Source organism: Otolemur garnettii, unplaced genomic scaffold (assembly GCF_000181295.1).
Source record: "Otolemur garnettii isolate 467f Iridium unplaced genomic scaffold, OtoGar3 scaffold00080, whole genome shotgun sequence".
NCBI lineage: Eukaryota > Metazoa > Chordata > Mammalia > Primates > Galagidae > Otolemur > Otolemur garnettii.
In genome coordinates, this window is record NW_003852475.1 from 788747 (window position 1) to 810266 (window position 21520).

The window sequence follows — 21520 nt, forward strand, 5'->3', positions numbered from 1 at the left end:
AATAAAAAAAATAAAAAAAATAAAAATAAAAAAAGAAGAGGGGAAGGAGGAGCGGTTCGGTCAGTTCCCTCCCACAGAGATCAGTGCACAGGTATGTGGCACACCTCCTGGGGGAAGGAAACAACAACTCAATAGCTACAGCTTTACCTTACAAATGCAAACAATGTAACCTAACTACGTACTCCCATATTAATCAGAAATTAGAAATTAGAAAAAAAAGAAAATGGGTACATATAAACAAAGTTAAATCATTATTGATTTAAAAAATAATTTAATAGCTGCCATAGAAAAAATTCAGGCAGATGATTATTTTCATATCATTTAAGATCAGTTTGATCATGCGAAGTAGAATATATTTATATATACTCTGTTTTCTTTAAACCATGAATTATATGAAGGCTCTAGCAAGTGACGCAGGTCCATGAACTGTGTTGGGTCACAAAGTGTTTCCTGATTCATGCTCTTCATTGGTACAAGTAGCTACTGATGGAATTCAAATACCACAGCACTTATCTCAGAGGGGATGGTGACTGCAGTAATTAGACTGACTGATTAGCTCTGATATTGAGAATTACTGGCTCCTCTTTTCCCCATGGCTTTGCACACTCCATCCTTGTGCCTCTTGGGCTGTATCTGGGCTGCCTCTTAGCCAACCTATTAGTTTTGTATTCAGATGGAGGATGACCAAGGCAAGCCAGGAGACAGGGCAGAAGGAGGGAGAAAGAAAGAAGTTTTAGAAGCTGATGTGGATGCTTGGATGGCCCCTGTCTTTTTTTTTTTTTTTTGCAGCCAGCATGCTGCCAGGCATCTGGCTTGCTTTAGAGGGCTGAATTATTGATTACGCGAGGGAAAGAAGAAAGATGGTGTTTTCTCTTTGTTTGAGTCCAGCTCTTTCTGCCTGCTCCTAACACAGCTGGGTCACCGCAGCTTGAGTAGGCAGAATAAAAAGTGCCTGCACCAGCCGGACTGGAAGGAAGTCCAGTGCGGCAGAGGTCTCAGCTTTGGAATCCCGCAGCACTGAGAGAACGCGCTTCCTTCCCATGCAGTGCTCAGGCCCAGAAGCCTGTAGGTTGGCCTGGCTGGTGGCAGCAGGTACAAAACACTTTAATGTGCTGATCGCTGGTGTGGTGTTACTCCTCTGGCCAAAAGTTTGCTTCATAAAGTTCTTGACTATGAACTTCACTAAAGTGCTGGCCAGAAGTGCACCTGCCTCTCACCTAGGCACAGAGCTGGAACTCCATCGGGGAGAGCTGCTCAAACATATAAGGACTTGCTTGGCCATTCCTTAAATACACAGATTTCTAGAACCTCCCACAGGTAATTCTGACCCAGGTGGTCTAAACTTCCAAATAGCTGCCTTAGGGAGGGAGAACACACATACAGACGATAAATGCAAATCTTAATTTATCTAAGAAGTCTTTTCATTAATAATGGCAATGGTTTCATTACATCTTATGATCTGGCTCCTGCCCTGAGCAGGGACTGTGGAAGCCTCCAGCACTCCCTACAACCCCCAGCCATGGAGAGTGAGGGACGGCTCATCGCATCCCAGGCTGCACTCCATTGCCACAACAGACCTGTCCTATGAACCTCATGAGAGGACAGGCTCCCCTGTGTGCCTGCTGTCCAAGGGCAGGCATGTTCCCTGTGTGTGATGGACCTCATACATGAGATGACCAGGTGGGAAGACTAGGGCAATTTTAGAGGTGATCCAGCCAGTGCTAATTTGGCCATTGACCACTAATATCCTCCCTTTGGCCCTCTAATTTTCCATTGAGGTGGCCTTTCATGTTCAAAAACCTGTAATATATACAGTAAATTTCTATTCCAGGAATTGGCACGCTTTTTCTGTGAAGGGCTAGATAGTAAATATTTTGGCCTTTGCAGGCCAAATGGTTTCTGTCACAACCCCTTGCTTATGATATTGTATCATAGAAGCAACCACAATACAACACATAGTACATAAACAAATGGGTGTGGCTGTACAAGGAAACTTCACTTACAGAAATGTGCTGTATTTGTTTGCTCAGACTGCCATAACAAAATACAACAGACTGTGTGGCTTAAACAATAGAAATTAATTTTCTCACAGTTATGGAGGCTGCACATTCCAAATTAAGGTACCATGACATTCATTTTCTGGGGAGGGCTCTCTTCCTGGCTTGCCAATGGCCGCCTCTGTCTCCTCACATGGCTTTCTTCTATGTATACACACAGATAGCTCTCCCTCTCTCACCCAGTATCACTCACTCTTTTACAAGGACACCAATTCCATTGGACGAGGGCCTCATCCTCATGACCTTATCTAACCCTAATTATCTCCCAAAGGCTCCCTCTCCAAATACCATCATATTGGGGACTAGGGATACAACATACGAATTTGGGGTGGGATTGAGTTCTGTTTATAACTCAATAAAAGTGGGCCAGATTGGGCCTGGGACCACAGTTTGATGACCTATCAAAATCTGAGTTCAAGACTAGCTTGCACAAGCGAGACACCATCAGTACTAAAAGTAAAAAAAACTAGCTGGGATTAGTGGCTCACACCTGTAGTCCCAGTTACTCGGGATGCAGAGGCAAGAAGATTGCTCAAGCCCAAGAGTTAGAGGTTGCTGTGAGCTATGATGCCATGGCATTCTACCCCGGGTGACAGAGTAAAACTCTGTCTCAAAAAAAAAAATCTGATGACCTTTATATTATGAAATCCATGCTTTCTACCCAGTCTTTCTCCTGCAGTTATATAAGAGAAGCCATCACAGTTGAGAACATTTGCTTTTTGAAATATATTTAAAAAGTATCTCTTTGGGTTCCATCAAGACTACTATCAAAAACCTAGTTTTACAGGATTGGTAGAATCTATCTCCATATTTTAAAATATTTTTAAGGTGAATTGTCTCTGCAGAAAGTCTGCCCTTCATAGCAGACTCACAACCTACTTGTATCCAGAGGGAAGAATACCAGGCTACCCTCTACAGGGGACACAGCCCAGCTTGGGGAAAAATGAGGAAGAAACGGTAAATTTGGAGCTACTACTTGAAGGCTGCTCCCAGTATGGGCAGGATTCAGGCTTATTGGGTAAAACTAGCATTTAGGCATTTTAGAGGTTTTTCTATTTTGAACCAAAGCCCTGCAAGAAGCCTCAGCAGACCAGCCCATGGGACTCTCATCAGTGGCTGTTGTTAGGGGTGTCTCCAGCATGAACTAGAAGCAACCTCATTTCTGTAAAAAGGCTTGAAAACTAAAGTTTCAGCAAACCTTATTTTCTATAATGTCCTCATTTTAACTCTGGCAGATCCAGATTGTTGCTGCTTTTAGGAGGCAAGGGAGCCTTTTAAGGCAGAGTATAAGTGTTGATGTGGTAACTTTTCCCCTCTCTGGGCTTAATCATAATTTTCCAGATGTAGTTTCAGGAATTTTATGGTTTTCTAAATCTTCTTGAGAACATAATACTTGACAATGAGAAGGAAAAAAAAATAATGATTTTGTTTCTTTTAGAAACATCATTTTCAAATAAATTGATATTGCCAAGGAGATAATCTGGGAGTTGAACCGGTCATGCCACTTACTCTGAAGGTATTCGGTTGTATGAGGTGCTGTGGTTTAGTTCTTCCTTTGATGCATTATTTCTTGACCTGTCAAAATGACCATGAAGGCTCAAAAATCCCAGTCATGGTTGGCAAGCCCAGTGGGAAATGATATTTTGTCCTAAGGCAAGCAATGTATGTTTTAAAAAGGAGCTGAATTTGTTAAGCGCTACATAAAAACAACCTGGGAATGACTACTGACCGTGTTGGAATGTAAAGACATACTGAGCTGATTGCTGGAAGGTCAGGGTCTCCCATTAATTTCTTCCATCAAGTTCTGGGGCTTCCAGAAGTTGTGATCCTCTTTTTTATTGGCCTCAGTTTCCTCACCTACAAGGTGGGATGGAGGCCAACTAAAGCAGATCATGTCCACATTTCATTTTACTTCCAGAGGAATTCCATACTCAGTGGGAATAACATGAACTCTGGAGTCCAGCAGATCTAGACTAGATGGCTCCTTGGGCCACATCCTTGGATAATGGACTTCTCTAGTCCTCAGTTTACCCTTTTGAACCAATGGACCAGTGGGCAACACTAAAGTGGACAAAGTTGGGTTGAACAAAACTGGAGCTGTGGTTGGACTTTCCCATCTACCAGTGGACAAAGCTGAAGCAATTTGAGGAAAAAAATAAATAATGATAGTATTAAATTATAACCCATTGAATAAAGTGAATATCCATGAGTCCATGCTGATATGACATATAAATAAATAATAGAATGAGTATTTGGAGAAGAGACAGATCTTCCTTACAGAAGAATGCCAATTGATAAGTTCAGAAGGAATGAGGGAAATAGAAATATTAGAATACCACAGTAATTACTGTTGTGGGAGAGATCCACCAATGGATGCTGAAATTAGCAGGTAAAGTTGGAGAATGAAGAAGATATTTGTATCATTTCAACGTATCTCGCTCAAGTTATTTCTTAATTAAAAAAGGAAAAAGCAATAGCTTTGGAGGGGAGACACTCAGCAGATGCCATCTGAATTAAGCGATCAAAGTCAACATCACCAGTAATGAGACAGATTGACAGCTTGCTCCCCTCCATAAGATGCTCTGCAAAGGGCGTGTTGCTACCAAAGTTTCTTGTCAAAAATGCATAACCTCAGTCTGATCCTGTGAAAATATTAGACAAACCCAAACTGAGGGACAGTGTACAAACAGTTATCTTGGAAAGTGGCAGAATCCCACACAACAAGGAAAGAATGAATCACTGGGAGCGATTAGAGGAAAAGAAGAAGACATGGCAACAAAATGCAATGGTGGACCCTGGATAGGATCTTGGAACAGAAGAAAGCAAAACTCGGGGAATCCAAGTAAAAGGAAAGAATTGTTTCATTAATAGGATTGTGTGATTAATTTCTTAGTTTTGACCATTGTACTACTGTCATGCAAGTTGTTAAAATTAGCAAAATTGGGTGAAGGGCACACATAAATTGTGCTATTTTCTGCAGCTTTTCTCTAAGTTCATATTATTTCCACATAAAAAGTTTTTTTTCCTTTTTTTTTAGTTAAATCATCGCTGTACATTAATGCAGTCATGGGGTACAATGTACTGGTTTTATACACAATTTGAAATATTTTCATCAAACTGGTTAACATAGCCTTCATGGCATTTATTTCCACATAAAAAGTTTTTAAAAGATGTTGACATGGATAGTCAGATGCAGAAGATTGAAACTAGACCTTTATTTCTTGCCATTTATAAAACTCAGTCAAAATGGATTAAGGGCCTAAATTTATGACCTGAAACTAAGAAACTACTAAAAGAAAACACTGGGGAAGTACTTCAGAATATCGGTCTGGTTGATGTTTCTTAATACCGCCAAAGCATAGGCAACCAAAGCAAATTAGACAAATGAGATCACATCAAGCTAAAAAGCTTCTGCACAGCAAAGGAAACAATCAACAAAATGAAGAGACAACCCACAGAATGGGAGAAAGTTTTTGGAAACTACCCATCTGAGACGGGATTAATAGCTAGAATGTAGGAGCGCCCACAACTAAACAGGAAAGAAAAAATCATCAAAAAATTTGATTACAAAATGGGGAAAGGATCTGAATAGACATTTTTCAAAAGACACACCAATAGCCAAAATGTGTATGAAAATAATTCTCAACATTATTAGTCATCAGAGAAATGCAAATCAAAACTACAATGAAGTACCATGTCATCTCAGTTAAAATAGCTATTATCAAAAAGACAGGCTTGGTACTCAGTGGTTAGGGTGCCGGCCACATATACCAGGGCTGGCGGGTTCAAACCTGGCCCAGCCTGCTAAACATCAATGACAATTACAACAAAAAAAATAGCCAGGTATTGTGGCGGGTGCCTGTAGTTCCAGCTACTGGGGAGGCTGAGGCAAGAGAATTGCTTTAGTGCAAGAGTTTGAGGTTGCTGTGAGCTGTGACCCCATGGCACTCTACCAAGGGCAACATAGTAAGACTCTGTCTCAAAAAAAAAAAAAGACTCGGAGCCTGTGGCTCAAGCAGCTAAGGCGCCAGCCACATACACCTAAGGAGGCGGGTTCGAATCCCCAGCCCGGGCCCGCCAAACAATAATGGCTGCAACCAAAAAAAAAATGGCCAGGCGTTGTGGCGGGAGCTTGTAGTCCCAGCTACTTGGGAGGCTGAGGCAGGAGACTCGCTTGAGCCCAGGAGTTGGAGGTTGCTATGAGCTGTGATGCCATGGCACTCTACCCAGGGGGATAGCTTGAGGTCAAAAAAAAAAAAAAGACAGGCAGTAATGAATGCTGGTGAGGATGTGGACAAAGGAGAACCCTCATACACTTTTGATAGGAATGTAAATTAGTGCAGTGACTATGGAGGCTCCTCAAAAAACTAAAAACAGCTACCATATGCCCCAGCAATCCCACAGCCATGTATATATCCAAAGGATGGGAAATCAGTATATGAAAAAGAAAGCTGCCCTCCCATGTTTACTGCAGCACTATTCACAATAGCCAAGATTTGGAATCAACCTAAGTGTCTACCAACAGGTGGATAGATAAAGAAATGGTGGTACATATACACGATGGAGTATTAAACGGCCATGAAACAGGATGAAATCCTGCCATTTGCAACAACATTGATGGGACTGGAGAATATTATGTTTCATGGAGTAAGCCACGCACTGCAGGGCAGATCTCACATGTTCTCACTCATATGTACAAAATGTTATAAACAAATGGTCTCATGCTGACAGAGAATAGAATGATGGTTACCAGAAGTGAGGAGGGGTAACAGAGAAGTGGGGGTGATATTAAGTGTACCCACCCATATGTGGGTACAAAATGTTATAAACAAATGGTCTCATGCTGACAGAGAGTAGAATGATGGTTACCAGAGGTGAGGAGGGGTAACAGAGAAGTGGGGGTGATATTAAGTGTACCCACTCATATGTGGGTACAAAATGTTAAAAACAAATGGTCTCATGCTGACAGAGAGTAGAATGATGGTTACCAGAGGTGAGGAGGGGGTAACAGAGAAGTGGGGATTAAGTGGGGGTGATATTAAGTAGGGGCAAAAATATGATTAGATAGAATGAATAATATCTGATGGAACAAGAAAGTGATTATAAGTCAACAATAATTTAGGGCATATTTTCAAATAACTAAAAAAGCGGAACTGGAATGTGCCTAACAAAAATGATAAGTAGCTGAGGTCATGGATACTCCAATTACCTTGATTTGATTAATTCACACGGTATACTTGTATCAAAACATTGAACATACCCTATAAATATATACAACTTTTAGGTACTCATAATTAAAAATAAAAAATAACATTGGCATGGGTGAAGAACAATCTACATGCTCTGTGTTTATACATACCCTAGCAAATGCCTCAATGAGATGTGCTTGGCCACTGGCCACCCTGATGAGAGCAAGTGTATGTGTCTGTGTGTGTGTGACAGACATACCCCCATAGTCCAAGCTATTTAACAGCTGCACTCTTACCTCCGGACACCTGGGGAGTCCAGAAATGACTAGGTTTCAGCGTGATGGGCTGAGGGAGGGTCCCTGGGGGAATGTTTTTCCTCTAGTCTCAGTGTGTTCTTCCATATGACGGGAACTCAATTAGTGTAGCTCATGCCCCCCCATTCACCCTTCAGGTGGGGTGACATATCTGATTGGTGAATTTGGGAAAGATGGACTGGGCCCACATTGCGTCTCCCCTTTCTGAGCAGTGAGTGACTCGTATCTAGCAGGTATTCTGCCCTGCTCCTCTGGGCAAGAGAGTTCCCTTAGCTGGCCTCATCGGTGACTGTGTGAACCTAGCTAATTCCAAAGCCCATTTGCCTGTCAACCCAAAGTTCCTTCCTCAACCTTCTCAGTAACCATGGTGATATTTTTGGTCTCATCTGCCCTGTTCCTTGTTTAATTTCTCAATTGGCTCAGAACTGGGGGGAGAAAAAAGGCTGATAACTACTGGGGGCTCATTACACCCCAAGAGACTCCCTTCTTTCCAGTCTGCACAGTGTCCTAGCACTTAATTATTAGCCGTGGTTCTCTGGGGACCTGGGAAGCATTTTCCAAACTAATCTACTCCAAAGAGCCCTTAAGCCTTGAGGATAACTGTCATGATGATGTTTAATCCTCTATAGGTCACAAACAATACCCATTTCACATTGCTTGTGCTGGGGTATCGCACATCCCTCAGCTATGGAGGATTAAACATCATACTTACTATGACCGCAACACTCAGCTGTAACTGGGGCCAGAGGACCTGTCACCCCTCCTCCACTTCCCACCAGAGGGACATACAACTTTGGGCTATTCCAGATAGTTTGGTAGTTTGGGGCTACAACTCCACTATAACCCACTTGCTATGACAATGCTTTTTTTTTTTTAAACTGCCCCCCTCCCGAGAATGCTTTTAAAATAAATTATTTTCCCAGTTTTCTCGCTTTAACCTCTGCCTCAGTGGTTAATTAAAATACAGGCACAAAGCTTGTGTCCTCTCCTCTTTGTGGACCACCATGCATTCATCTTTCCCAATTTCCTTTGGCTCTGTTCTTTTTTGCTGATACAAAAACAGAGTCCTTAAATAGTCCATTACTTTTACCCATCTTACGCAATTTAGCTTTAAAGTCAAACTTCTGTGGCAAAGTACCACTTGTGTGATGCCTATTTTGGAGTGAGACTAATCTTTCTCTACTTTAAAAATAACCAACACTTACTGCACCATAGTTAGGATTACATCACAATAAATATTCTATGCAGGGCTAGGAACAGCTCCTCAAAGAAAAATGCTCAGGAAGGGGTAATTGGAATGAACTATAAGTATTTTCACTGAGTTTTGAAAGGAACTGCAAGAAAAAAAGACCTTCGATCTGTTCCCAAGTATTTCTTTTTTCTCTTAAAGGATATTTCGTGAGGAATTCTGACATCCTCTGCATTCTAATGGAAACAACTTGGGGAGAAGAGACTTATCTATACTTGTGCCTGGTTACTGCCATGATGGGCACCGTTTATCAAGCATAAAGAGAGACGATCTGGACAGTAGTTCTTTTCTAGACAATTTTGTGGTGTGGCTCTTAAGTACTTTTCCTTTGCCACAATTGTGAATATTTAAAGGCCACCCCCCTCCCTTGAGTGGCAGATGGCCACAGGAACCAAATAAGAATGCTAACAACCATTTGAAAAAGGAAAAATAAATAAATAAATAAAAATATTTGCCAAGTTCTGCACCATCCATTCTGATATACTGATACCGAGCCCATCTTGGCCTCGCTGTGAAAACCAGAAATTGAGGATGAACTAAGCAGATGCAATGACCTCGAAGGGTAAAAATAAATGTATTCGTGAGAACAACAGGCACAGCAACAAATAGATACATGACAAAAGACACTGTAAGAACACATTCCTTTTCCTTGTAACAGGGATGTGTTAAGTTCATTATTCAGAAGACTTTTCAAAAGTTTTTTTTGTTGAGCTTAATTTTCAAGGCTGTTAACCACTGATGCCAACTTAATTATAGCAAGCAAACAACCAGCCCATAATGTATGATGCCAATTGAGTTTTACTTTGGTCTCAGATTTGGATTTCTCTGCTTATTTATAACTTTCTGAGCCGGGAAGGTCTCTGTACAGCCACTTGCTTTCCCTCAGCTCGTGTCTTTGTTCCCCCGTTTGCCTTGGGGGATTGAGGGAACAGATATTTATGACTTATTATCTCAGTATTAACAGTGCCCTTCCATGATTTATGAAACTGTGCTCTTGCATTTTTAACCTTGATGTCTTTCTGATTACTGTTCTCAAATGGTAAGATTAACATCGTGGGGCCCAAAGATGCATAACCAGTTCCTGCATACAAATTCATCTCCACGTTGGGAAAATAAGAGTCATTGGTGGCATAACGGCCCCAAATGGAATGGACAGGAAGATCTAAGCATTCAGCCCAAAGCACACTTCTCTCTGTTACCATGAAGAACGCATTCTCCTCTAGGGAAATGTCCTCACACTAAAATTTGGTTATACTTTTGTATCTCAGAGTTCAGAGTTCCAAAATGTCATGTACATCTTGCGCTAAACTTTAAGACCTGAATTCACACTTGTTAGTATACGTATTTCTTGGCATGTCAGCATTCGATGTAGGCAAAATAGTGATGATGTTCAGAAGAAGTTATCCCTGTCCTTTCTCCAAGCACTGTGCCATATTTTTTCCAATCTTGTGCACAGATTTCTCAAAAGGTGATCTGGCAGACAATGACAGTGGGCCACCCAATTGCCACACTCACAGCTAATAGTGGCCAGTGAGGGACAAAGAGAATTCTTTGGGGTGGGGTCAGGAAAGCTTCTGTTGCATTATTAAAAGGCAAAGCTGAAGATTAGAGGTCCCTAGTGCTACCTCTTCCCTTTAACTTGAATACAGTGGTGGTTGCCTTGTGACCAAGAGGCAACAGGCTTGAGGACAAAATGCCAACATGCTTTAGGAAGTGAGCAGGAAATGGAGAAAGCCTGGGTCTCTGATGACATCACTCAGCTGCAGGAACAACCCCAAGACCACCTACTTGGGGACGATCTTGATCTTGTTAGGTAAACAATAAATGTCTTTATGTTTAAGTCCCTGCTATTTGTAGCCAAAAATATTCTTAAGTGATACAAAAAACAAGGTCTAGGGCGAAGACAAGAGCAGAAAGGAATTTGGCAGCAGGGACAGCTGGTTAATTCTCTTCCGAAGCTTTGCCCTGTAGACTGAAGGGGACGGACAAATGCTCCTGGACGGCTAAGAGCTGATGCAGATGGAGTTGCTTTGGGCATGAACATGACAATGGCACCCAAGTTCTATCAATAGCATGACAATGATGTTAATGATATTCAATAAAAGGGACAAGAATACAAGCAATTAGTTGAGTTTACAGAGCCCACTGAAATCATATATGGGGCCGAACAGATAATAAGGAGAATTATTAAAAAGTCTTTTCTTTTTCTCTTCCCTCTGTATTTTTAACTTGCATCTCCTGTGTGGGAGAGGACTGGGGGCCATATGACTATGAGGAGGATTTTCTTTTTACCCAAGGGAACTAGTGACCAAGGCTGATCTCCATATGATAGGGTTCCAGGTGAGGAGTGGCTGAGTTCCCTAGCTGCCTTGGCTACCAAGTGAGGTGGCTGCTGCAGAGAGGTGAGAGTGAGCATTGTGTGTGTTTCCTGAAAACACTCCTATTTAAAGCAAAGCCAGGTCAGCCTTGAAAGCAAGCTGACAAACTAGAAACACTGGGGGCAGATTATATATCACAGTGGTTCTTTAAGTGACAGCTGTTAACTAAACAGGCATTAGTCAGCTATTTCTAGTTTAACTAAAAAGTAAAAGATATAGTCAACCAGTCTTTTTTCTTTCTTATGCTAAAGATTTAAGCTCCTTCATGTGTGGTGTAATATTTTAAAATGCTGATAAATCTGTCTGTTTTAGATCGAATATCAATTTCTTCAATATACTCATGCAGCAAATATTTATTCACCATTCCCAGTGAGTGAGTGACTGTGTGTAAGAGAGAGAGCAGGAGGAAGGAGGGAGGGGAAATAAAGACAGAGCATTATGGGGGGGGGCAAGAGGGGGGGCAACAGCATCCTTTCAGGAGCTGCTGTACACAAATGAAAGCCCTGAATGGGCTGTCATGATGGAGCCGTAATTCAATTTGATTAGGAAAATATACTTTAAAATACTGAAAGATTCTGCCATCAGGCCAACTGGCTGGCCAGAGAACAGTGAACAAAGATAAAGTTCTCAGAACTTCCATCACCTACACCAATTACTAGGACCGCTTTCCACCAGGGCGCTGGTGAGCAGGGCTACTGGCCGGCTTTCATGCACAGACCTGGGTTTCACAGAGGTTGTTTAATCCTCAATCTTAATCCACTCTCATGCAAAAAGTCTGCCTCAGACTTGCTGGATCCTTCTTTCCCTCCCAACAGCCGGTGACAGATTGAGTAGAAAGCTGTCCTGCCATTCAGAGAAAGTGAGCTAACACTTCAGTCTCCAGGTGCGTTCTCACCGGCTGCCTTCCCTCTGAAGGCACAGGAAGGCTTTGAAGAACCCCCTGCACTGGCAGTCTGGATGTCTCCCTGGGGTGGGAAACTAGGCAGCCTGCCTCGCCTCTTGCTATTTCTCAATGGTTCTCTGAAGTTACAGGAGACCCCAGTGGTTTGCTAGATTTTACATAAGTCATAAAACAGTACATAAAACCCACTGCCCAGCGTCACTTAATGCAACTGCTTCCGCTGCTGCTCTTTGAAGAAGGCTCCAGGCTGTGTGGAGAGCAAGGTAAACGGCCCTGCTCCATCTGCATGCACCCTGCGTGCAGCACACACGGGCCCTGGCAGGCCGAGAGCCGCGCCTGGCACCGCCCGCCTCTGCCTCCGCCTCCATCTCCAGTCATTCCACTGCACTTGCGAACAAGTCCAAGAAATAGAAAAACATAAAAAGCTATTGTCCATGTCCAGTGAGAAATGAAATGCACTGGACCAAATATCACAACTTCCTTAAAATAATACAACACTTTATCACTTTTGCGTCTGGATCCCCCTCATGGTTTGCGAAGCTTGCAATCAACAGCTTGAGCGCCCTGCTTTATTCTGTTTAAATACATTCTGTTTTTAAAAAGCAATTTATTACAAACTCTCTCTGATTTCACCTTATCTAAAGCACTTAATTCAGCCCATCTCCTGCTTTACTTTGTGGTGTTGGAGGCAATCAGAGGATTGGAACCAATTTATTAATAAGAGAACATGCCCTACAGCTCTGGCCCACGAAAACAGATTCTGAATCACGATGTAGCAACAACCCAAGTCCTAGATAGAATTAAGGGCATATATCATAGTTCTTTTGTTTGTTTGTAAGCTGACTCATCCCAGATTTGACTGAGGCTCCTAGGTTACAGAAGCAGCCTCCTGTGGCTTGCCCAGGGGAGGGGACACACGACTCTCCCCCAGACCTCTGAAATAACATCTTCTACCACAATGAAAACTACAAGGCAAAGAAGCCAGCTGAGTCTTTAGGAAGGAAATAACAGAGAAGAAAAGATACTCCCCACTATTAAAGAAGTAGTTCTGCTTACACAAAGGCCATAATCAATCATTTGGCTGGGGAGAAAAGAGACGTGTGTATGGACACAGTCTTCACTGCAGATGACCAAATCATGCCAGAATCTGATCTTAAGCAAAATCTTTCTCCATAATCTCCCTCAACCTGCCCTACCCTTGAGCCTTCTCAGAGGAAGAAAGAAATAGACTGATCGAGATACTCAGAGCCCTCTAGAAAGAAAGCTCCTGTCTGCACCACAGTATCGGTCTGCAAAATGAGAGTGTGGCTCAGATAGATGGGCCCCTCTGCTAGCCTCAGAGGGGTGTGGTTCTTGAGGGCTGCAGACTACGTGGGCTGGGCAGCTGCGATGTCTGCTAAGAGCTTCCCAACCAGCACGTATGTGACGGATTCAAGATCTCTTCAAGGAAAAGCAGATTAATCATTTAATAGAAGGTGATGGGTGGGCAGCTGCAATGTGGTATGTCTGGAGAACATGAATTCCTTGGCTCTCCTGCTCACTAGAATGACTTGCTCTTGGCACAGGAGTTTTGTTCAACTCCACAAATTGGCTAATTAGCCACTGGAGTCCTAAGGTTCACAAGCAGCCCCGTCTCATCCCGTCTCATCCCACCCCACTCTGTAAGACAGAGATCTGCCAAGTTAGAGCCTTCTCTTCAGACACCTGCATGAGCAAGAGCAGCAAGGGAAAGACACATCTCAAAATGGGCCGCGCTGGATGGTCGCTGACATCATGTCCCAGGCAAAAGAGCCAGCCACAAAAGGCCACAGAGTGTAGGATTCCGTTTATAGGAAGTGGTCATAATAGAGAAATCCACCGAAATAGAAAGTAGATTAGGAGTTTCCAGGGGCCGGGAGGAGGAAAAAATGGGGAGTGATTGCTGATGAAAATGACGGAACGTTCGGGAATTACACAGAGGTGTAGTCACACAAGTCGGTGAATATACTAACAACTACACAATGGGACACTTTAGAAGGCCCACTTTTTTGTTATGTGAATTATAGTGATTCACTATAGTGATTGATAAAACCCTGGAAAAGCAGAAGGCGCTTGAATTCCAGTCCTGAATTCAGGCTGTATGGTCCTGAGCAAATCACTGAACCTCTCTTGTCTCAGATTCACCAGCTATAAGTGGGGATATTAATTCACTGTGAACCTTCAGTCATAAATCTAGACTAATTAGGATCATACCATAAGGAACTAGAGGCTGAATTCAAGGACTCCCTCAGTCTGAGAAATGAGAAAATAGTGTGAGAAGTAGCACTGTGGCCCCGCCTTCAGGGGCAGGGGAGACAGTGGATGAAACAACGCCTGGGGAGCGTCCAGGCAGGCAGAGCCCCACTTTGGGGAACAATTCCTTCAAGATGATCATACTGACGGCACTTCTCATTCGCTTGATGCTATCTCCCAAGAAAACAGGAAGCCTGTTTCTACATTTTACAGGGGAGGAAAGTAAGTCCCTAGGACATTAAATAACCTCTTCAAGGTTACCAAACCGGAAAGGCTGAGAACGTGAGTGCTCTCTCCTCTAGTGGAGCTGAGTACCTTTTCCATTCAACAAAGAAAAAGCAAGGGTTGGGGCACTGAGTCCTTCGTGTGCTAAGAAGCTTTTGCCTGGTCTGGGCATTTGAACCAAAGTCAATCAGTCATAGAAAGGAAAGGAAAGAAGGAATGAGGAAAGGAGCCGGAAGGGAGAGAAAGGAACAAAGGAAGAGGAAGAGGAAAAAAGAGCAGGGAAGAAAGAGGAAAAGAAAAGAGAGAGGAAGGAAGGAAGGGAAGGAGAAAGGAAGGGGGGAGAAAGAGGAGGGAAAGGAAAAGAAAAGTAGGTAGAAGGAGGGAGGGAGGGAGAAAGAAGTCAGGTAGAGAAACAGAAGAAAGGAAAGAAAGAAGAGAGGGAGGGAGGGAGGGAGGAAGAGAGTGAGAGAGTGCACACATTCTTTGCCAAAGCTGTAGATTCAGAATTTTTTTGTTTCAGGATTCTATAAGGGAAGCGGATTTCCTTTTCAAAGTTCAAAGGAAAGAGTGTGTTTTGTTTTCATACTCCGTTTCATTTTCACTTGGGAAAAATGCCCCAGCTTTGAAGCCTCTGTTTAAACTCATTAGGAAAACCATCAATGACAGAAGCTTTCATGCAACCGTAGTGGGAGGAATTAGTGTTATGGGAGAGCCGGATCAATCTTCAAACGTTTCATCTGTGGAGATGAGAGGTCAGCGCTGGCTGCTTGTTCAGCTAGAAAGTTAACATAAACAAATACTTTACTTACTGGAGAGTCCGAGGGACTAAAGACATTTGATATTCCCCCTCCAAATACCTCCTCAGAAGCCAGGACGGCCACCACATGAAAGAGACACTGCTTCTCACGAGCTAAGTGAGCAACCGCTTGGCAAAATGTCTTACCCCAAAGAGAAAGGCTCCGGAAGGAAAGGACATAGTGATGACAATCGCCAAACACAACCTCTTCCAGGGAGACTTCTCACTCCACTGAAGTTGACATGGAACATTTTTAGCAGGGCTGGGGTTATTATATGAAGATAACTTTTTTGACATCTGAATCTAGTTCATTTTAAAGTTTTTTTTTTTTTAACTTGTCAAAGTCTCCTTTGCCAAAGTTGCAATAATAACAATTTGGGGGGGGGGTTGTTTTTCACTTTATTTGCTGTGCATAAGCCCTTCTGATTGATTCAAAGTGGGGTTAAGGGTGGGGAAGGAAGGCCTGCAGGCCGGTCATCTAAAAAAGAGTTGAGGGGAGAGGACTGGCAGGAGGAGGAAGGCAGGGAGAGCAACAGAGAGCCCTGGGGCTCCTAAAGGAGGTGTCTTGGGGAAAAAAAATGTTAGAAAATGTCTTTGTGCCTGCAACATAGTTTGGATTGAGTGATCTTCCAACTGTCTGCCAAGGATGACTTAACATTTTTATTTTTCTTACAAGAGTCATGTATGGGGGTACATGTGAATATATACAGGCAAACGTGTACATACAAATACATGCCAGTGAGTGCATGTGTGTACATGTGAGCTGGAGGGCACGCATGCATTTTAGATCAAAGAATCCAGGTATAAAGGGAACGTGATGTACGACTGAGTAGTGGCACAGGGTCGTGCCGGAGCGGACTTGAGAAAATACAGGCCATAGTTGATTGTCTGTTTCTTTCTAAGAGTGGGTGACTATTTTCAAGAGAGGCAGTCCTCTCTTACTATCCCTCATTTAGCTCATGAGAAAATAAGGTATAAAATGAACCTATCTAAGGCATGAACCTGTTCCTGCCCAACTTAAAAAGCAACTAACTAATCCAAAAGGAAAATCGCCATGACTTATCCAGCCACAATGTAGATGCAACATGGCATATAAATCAGTAACTCTTGTATCGCAAAACAGACAAATAGATTAATGCATTTTGCAAAGGATGGGTGAAGAGATCGATTAGGTTACTGATTCAGACCATGAACTTTCTCTCAATATACTGCATTTAACTTTTAAATAAGGTTTAGGAGAACCTGAAACATTTTGCTCACTGACAGAGCTATATTTTACTAAGGGCAGAAATTGGCTAGTCTATAAAAATTAAATTATGCCCCTTTCACTGTATCTAGTCAAGAGGAAAAACTCTAATTACAAGATTGCACTGTCAAACAAATGCAAATTCACATTCTTTATTCCCCGGTTTAAAAATTCATACTGGAGGGGGCTTCTATTCTGAAATGAAAATCAATATTTGAAATATTTTTCAGAGTGCAATGATAAGCAAGAGCAAAAGAAATGTCATTATCAAGGGTGCTGGTAAATAGACACTAACTCATTAAGTGCTGAGCTGGTGAGAACAAGTCATTTGTTATGCAAACATTTAAATATCAATTAGTAAGGACAATGAGAAGAAGCTGAAGGATATCTTGTTTGTCACAGACTAGGCCAGAAATGACCAAAGGAACAACGCCAGCGCCAGCCAGCGAGAGGGGGAAAATAATCTCAGCACCTGACAGGAATCCCACTCTGGGGAATAAGCAATGGTTAATTTCAAATGTACTTCCCCATTGAAAGTTGTACCTGCCTCAAAATTTTTAGGAGCTGAGTTTGCAGCCTTAACTCAGAAAGGACTAACAAAAGGCCTGGGCATATGGCATCGCTGGTGTTTTTGAGAAAGAGCCTTTCATTACTGGTTAATGTCAGACTGGCTTAGTTCATTAAAATTTCTTAGTTCATTTAAAGCCCTGGTTTTTCTATACTTAGGAAAATCACCAGTCCACATAGCACTTGAACTTTAAAAATCCTACTGGTTGGTTCTCAAGATTCTTTCAACATCCACCTCACGGCCTGGTTACTCACCCTCTCAGGTGAACTTAGTGGTTATGAAAAATTTTCTAAGTACTAAGAACTTTCCATGGATTACCTTTTCAGGTAGACCTGACAGTATCTTTTCCCACATATTTTACCTGGCGGTGTATTCTACTGTATGCTGGCCCAGAAAGTGGGCTTCAAGTGCTTCTTAGTAATAGCTCACTGGTGAAGCTAGACCAGGCATCTAACTTTTCTGAATCTCTATTATACCAAATTCTCGCCTTGGGGCACCCCAGCACCACTTGGGGAAGCTTTTAAAGGCCATGGCCAGATATACCACAGAATTATGAAATGGGCAGGGGTGGGGGTGCCCAGGCATGTGGAGTTGAACAAAACTTCCAGCAAGACCTGATATGCGTCCCCCTTAAGTAGGAGTAACTTTCGGTTCAATGTGCTAAGATTCTCAGTACAGTACATGTTATTGATTAAACTTAAAAAAATTCCAACTTCAATTCCTAATAGCCTCACTTAACAGGTGTTACTTTCTTTCTCCAGAGCTGAGGAGTTGACCATGCAATGAACTGTACACTGACCTGTTGTGGCTGGGGGCAGCCAGGGCCTCCAAGGAGGACCACCAGATTCCATGAGCTAGTACCTAGAAAGTGCCCATGAAAGAGCCAGATGCCCGGGCACGCAGCGAAGGCTAGCTCTTATTTCTGTGACGGTTTTACTTCATGGTGGTCATTAAACAACCAGAGTTTTATGTTTACTTTTCTATCCTTGTTGGTAAAAAATTAAACTGACTGGTCTGTAACAATTACATGGACATAAATATGGACGTGCCTTTGCAGTATCAGCCTTTTGGCCAGAAACAAATGCACCTGGCTGGCTTCTATTGCATCCAGGTGCAGAAGGTTTTGCTTCCACATGTACAGATCCAGACCTAGCGTCTCTCCCCTCATAATTCTTCCTTTTGAGTTTATCCACTGCTTCTGTTCTGGCCCCATAATAACTGAGATCGCCTTGTTATTTCACTCTCTATCCACCTTTTGGCCTATGATCTGTGGCCAGAGGGACATGTCAGGCCAGGTACTTGAAGACTTTTCATGCTGAAGTTTCCTGTGGATAAAAGGGGAGTTAGAATGCCTGAAATGGCTTTTTTTACAGTGTGGCCTGGAGGAGAGAATGAAACAAGATGAAAAACAGCACTTTGAAAATGGAGTGTGTGGTATTCATCTTAGATACACTTTTAGAGAGGAAAAAATGTTTCTCAGAAAAAGGACCTCTTCAGACTTGAATTTATTTTACATCCTTTTCTCAACCATATCCCAGGTTATAAAACATGACACCCAGGTAAGCAGTGGCCTTGAGGATTCTGAAGAAGTTCTTAATGTGTCCACAGCACATCCCCATTTTGTCTGGCTCTAAACTGCTACTGTCTCGAAGAAAGCCGCAAATATTTGAAAGTAACAATGAAGTGTTCACAGTGATTCTGACTAAAATCATAGCAGTTCCTCTGGTAGACAGGTAGTAAATTTTTTGCTTGGGTAAAACGCAAGAACTAAACACAAGTAGAAATGAAACCACCTGTCCTAATATTCCACAGCAATCTTAGCTAAAGAATCATTACTAAGTTTTATTTTGTTTTGCTTTATTAATAGCCCAAATCCTATATGTCAATACAATGCTTGCTACATTTGATGGGACAAGTACCTTTTGAGAGCAATTAAGTCTCAGACTTCCCAGAAGAGCAATTTTGGTGGAAAGAATGTACACCTAGACCAACAGTGACCTGTAAAGAACAGCCGGTACAGTTGGGCACACCACATCTCTGCCGCATGGTGGCAAGCTACCATCTGCTCGCAAAATGGGTAATGACACAGTCAGCAACAGGGCATTTCCAGACCCTTCTTTGAGAAGAAACTACTTTCCTAAGGTGCTGGCTTTAAAACTAGAGTGCTTGCATTGGTTTGCCAGTGGGTTAAAAGAATCACATAATAGTTTTGATCACTTGCAAGGGCTCTGTGGGCAGTTCACCAAACTAAAGAGGAACAAGGCTTTGGTTTGTTCACTATCAGCCTTCACAGCACGTTACTTCCTATCTTTTCAGTATCTTTAAAATGACACATCTCTGTTTACAGGTGGGCTTGACCTTGAAATCAAAGCTACAGCTCCATTCATTTTCCCAAAGTTCTGAACACTTTGGGGGACTTTGGGGAATTCCACCTCAGTGAGAAGACTCTGGCCAACCATGGTGGATGTCCCACAAGACATCATCTTCCCTCCCAGGGTGCTCAAGTCCCTTCCTCAGCCAGCCAGCTGCTAAGCCACTAGGACTGAGAACGACATTCCTTTAAAGATCTGGGCAATTTGTGCTTGGAATTTGATGCATTAGTTCTAAAATTAAATAAAGATCCTGTAGTGTTCTTCAAGGAAATATGGTGTGGCTCTATGACAGAACACATTTTTCAAGCTCTGACCTCTGGGAACTTCAACTGGCTTCATATTTCAGGCTGACATTGCTCACAGGCTACTGTCTAGTTGCCCAAGCCAGGGCCAGTTAGCAGTATATTTTTACACCACCCCTCATCAGCTTTTAGCTAGGGAGGTAAGGGGAGTACATAAAAAGAGCAGAACCACTAATTTGAATGCATTTCCCCTCCCAAGACCCTTGGGGAGAAGCCCTGGTAATTAACTCTAATGAGATTAAAGTTATTTGGAACTCTTCATTTTCCCAGCACTGTAATAGTAAATCTGTGATAACCAGAGTGTGCATTAAATCAATGTCAGCCCCGTTTCCTGTTATTTGATGGCCTCCTCACGCACATCGCACTCCCGGCCCAGGCTGGAGGGCGGAGGGGGAGCTTCTGGGCTCTTACCCGCACTCTGCTCCATCACTTCTTTCTGACACATGTCTTGGACGTTCACCGTGCAATTCACGATGAACTCGGGGGAGGAGCAGTCGTTGTTCAGCTGGAATTCTTCACACTGGTAGCACTGGATTTGCAGCGCAAAGCCTAGGGAACAGACGCAGTCGGGTTCAGATCAGTCCCCAAAGAGCCCACCCAGGAAATCGCGAGCATCCCAGTCCCCCAAGAGCCGCTACTCCGGGATACCTGGGGCCCTGCCGTCTGGATCTCCAAAGTAGGGCTGGACGTGGCGGAAGCCGGCAGTCCTGCGGAGGCCTGTGGAATATAGCCCGAGACCACTGGGCCCTGGCTCTAGATCCAGAGAGCCCATCCAACAGCACCCCGGGCCTTTCTCCAAGAAGTTGAAAGGAGGGTGGTACAGCCCCAAGAGCGAAGTAGCTCCAAAGACATGCGTCAGCTCCAGACTATGCCAAAGGATTTGCCTAATTGCTAATTGGTTACAAATTACTTAATTACTGTTTTTTGGCACTATTCATGATTGCAGTCGCTGACGCCTTTTCAGTTTTTATTTATTTAATTTTTGAAGTCAGCATTCCTGTGCTAGGGCTCCGTGGCTCCCTGAGCGACCACCCGGGATCCCGGGAGGAGGCGCTGGACGCCAAGTGCTGCTGCATCCCAAGTCCCCAGGCCTGGATCGGCGGCCCTTCGCCGGGACGGTCCCCGCGGCGGCAGGGGCGAGCAGCGGGTGGGAGAGGGTGTGCGAGCGCGTGCCGGCACTCCAGACCGCCACACCGCAGCCCTTGCTCCCAGAGACCAGGCTTTTCCAGCAACCCTTTGGTTAGGGCGGGTGGTCGGGGTCCCAGCTCCACGGAGCGCAGTCGGGAGCGGTAGGCGAACTGGAGAGACGGACCGAAACGTTCGCGCCTCTCCGAGCTTCAGCTTGATTGCTCTTCTCGGGTCTGCGAGCTTCAGTCCAGACCTAGTGCCCGGGCTCCCCGGCCGGGTGCGCCCTCCCACCCCACATCGATCGCACTCTGGGCGCAGCACCCAGCTAGGGCGCTGCCGCGGGCTGTCCAGCGCGCCGCTCACCTGTCGGTGGCGCCAACCCTACGGGTTGTCAGAGACACCTGACAACTTGGCGGGGTTCGGAAATGTCGCCCCCTCTACTTCGCCAAGGCCCCAGCACGCTCAGACCCTCCCTCCTCCCAAGCCCAGCTTCTATCCACTGTGCAGCCCGAGCAGCTGCAGCA

The 21520-nt window shown here is 43.7% G+C and overlaps 1 protein-coding gene across 1 annotated transcript in view; it reads right to left on the reverse strand.

Moving 5' to 3' along the window:
* LYPD1 (LY6/PLAUR domain containing 1) overlaps positions 1-21520 on the reverse strand; it is a 31664-nt gene that overhangs the window by 9622 nt on the left and 522 nt on the right. The window contains exon 2 of the mRNA XM_003794369.2: positions 20280-20417. Coding sequence (XP_003794417.1) covers positions 20280-20417 — 138 coding nt within the window. The remainder of the gene's footprint in view (positions 1-20279; positions 20418-21520) is intronic.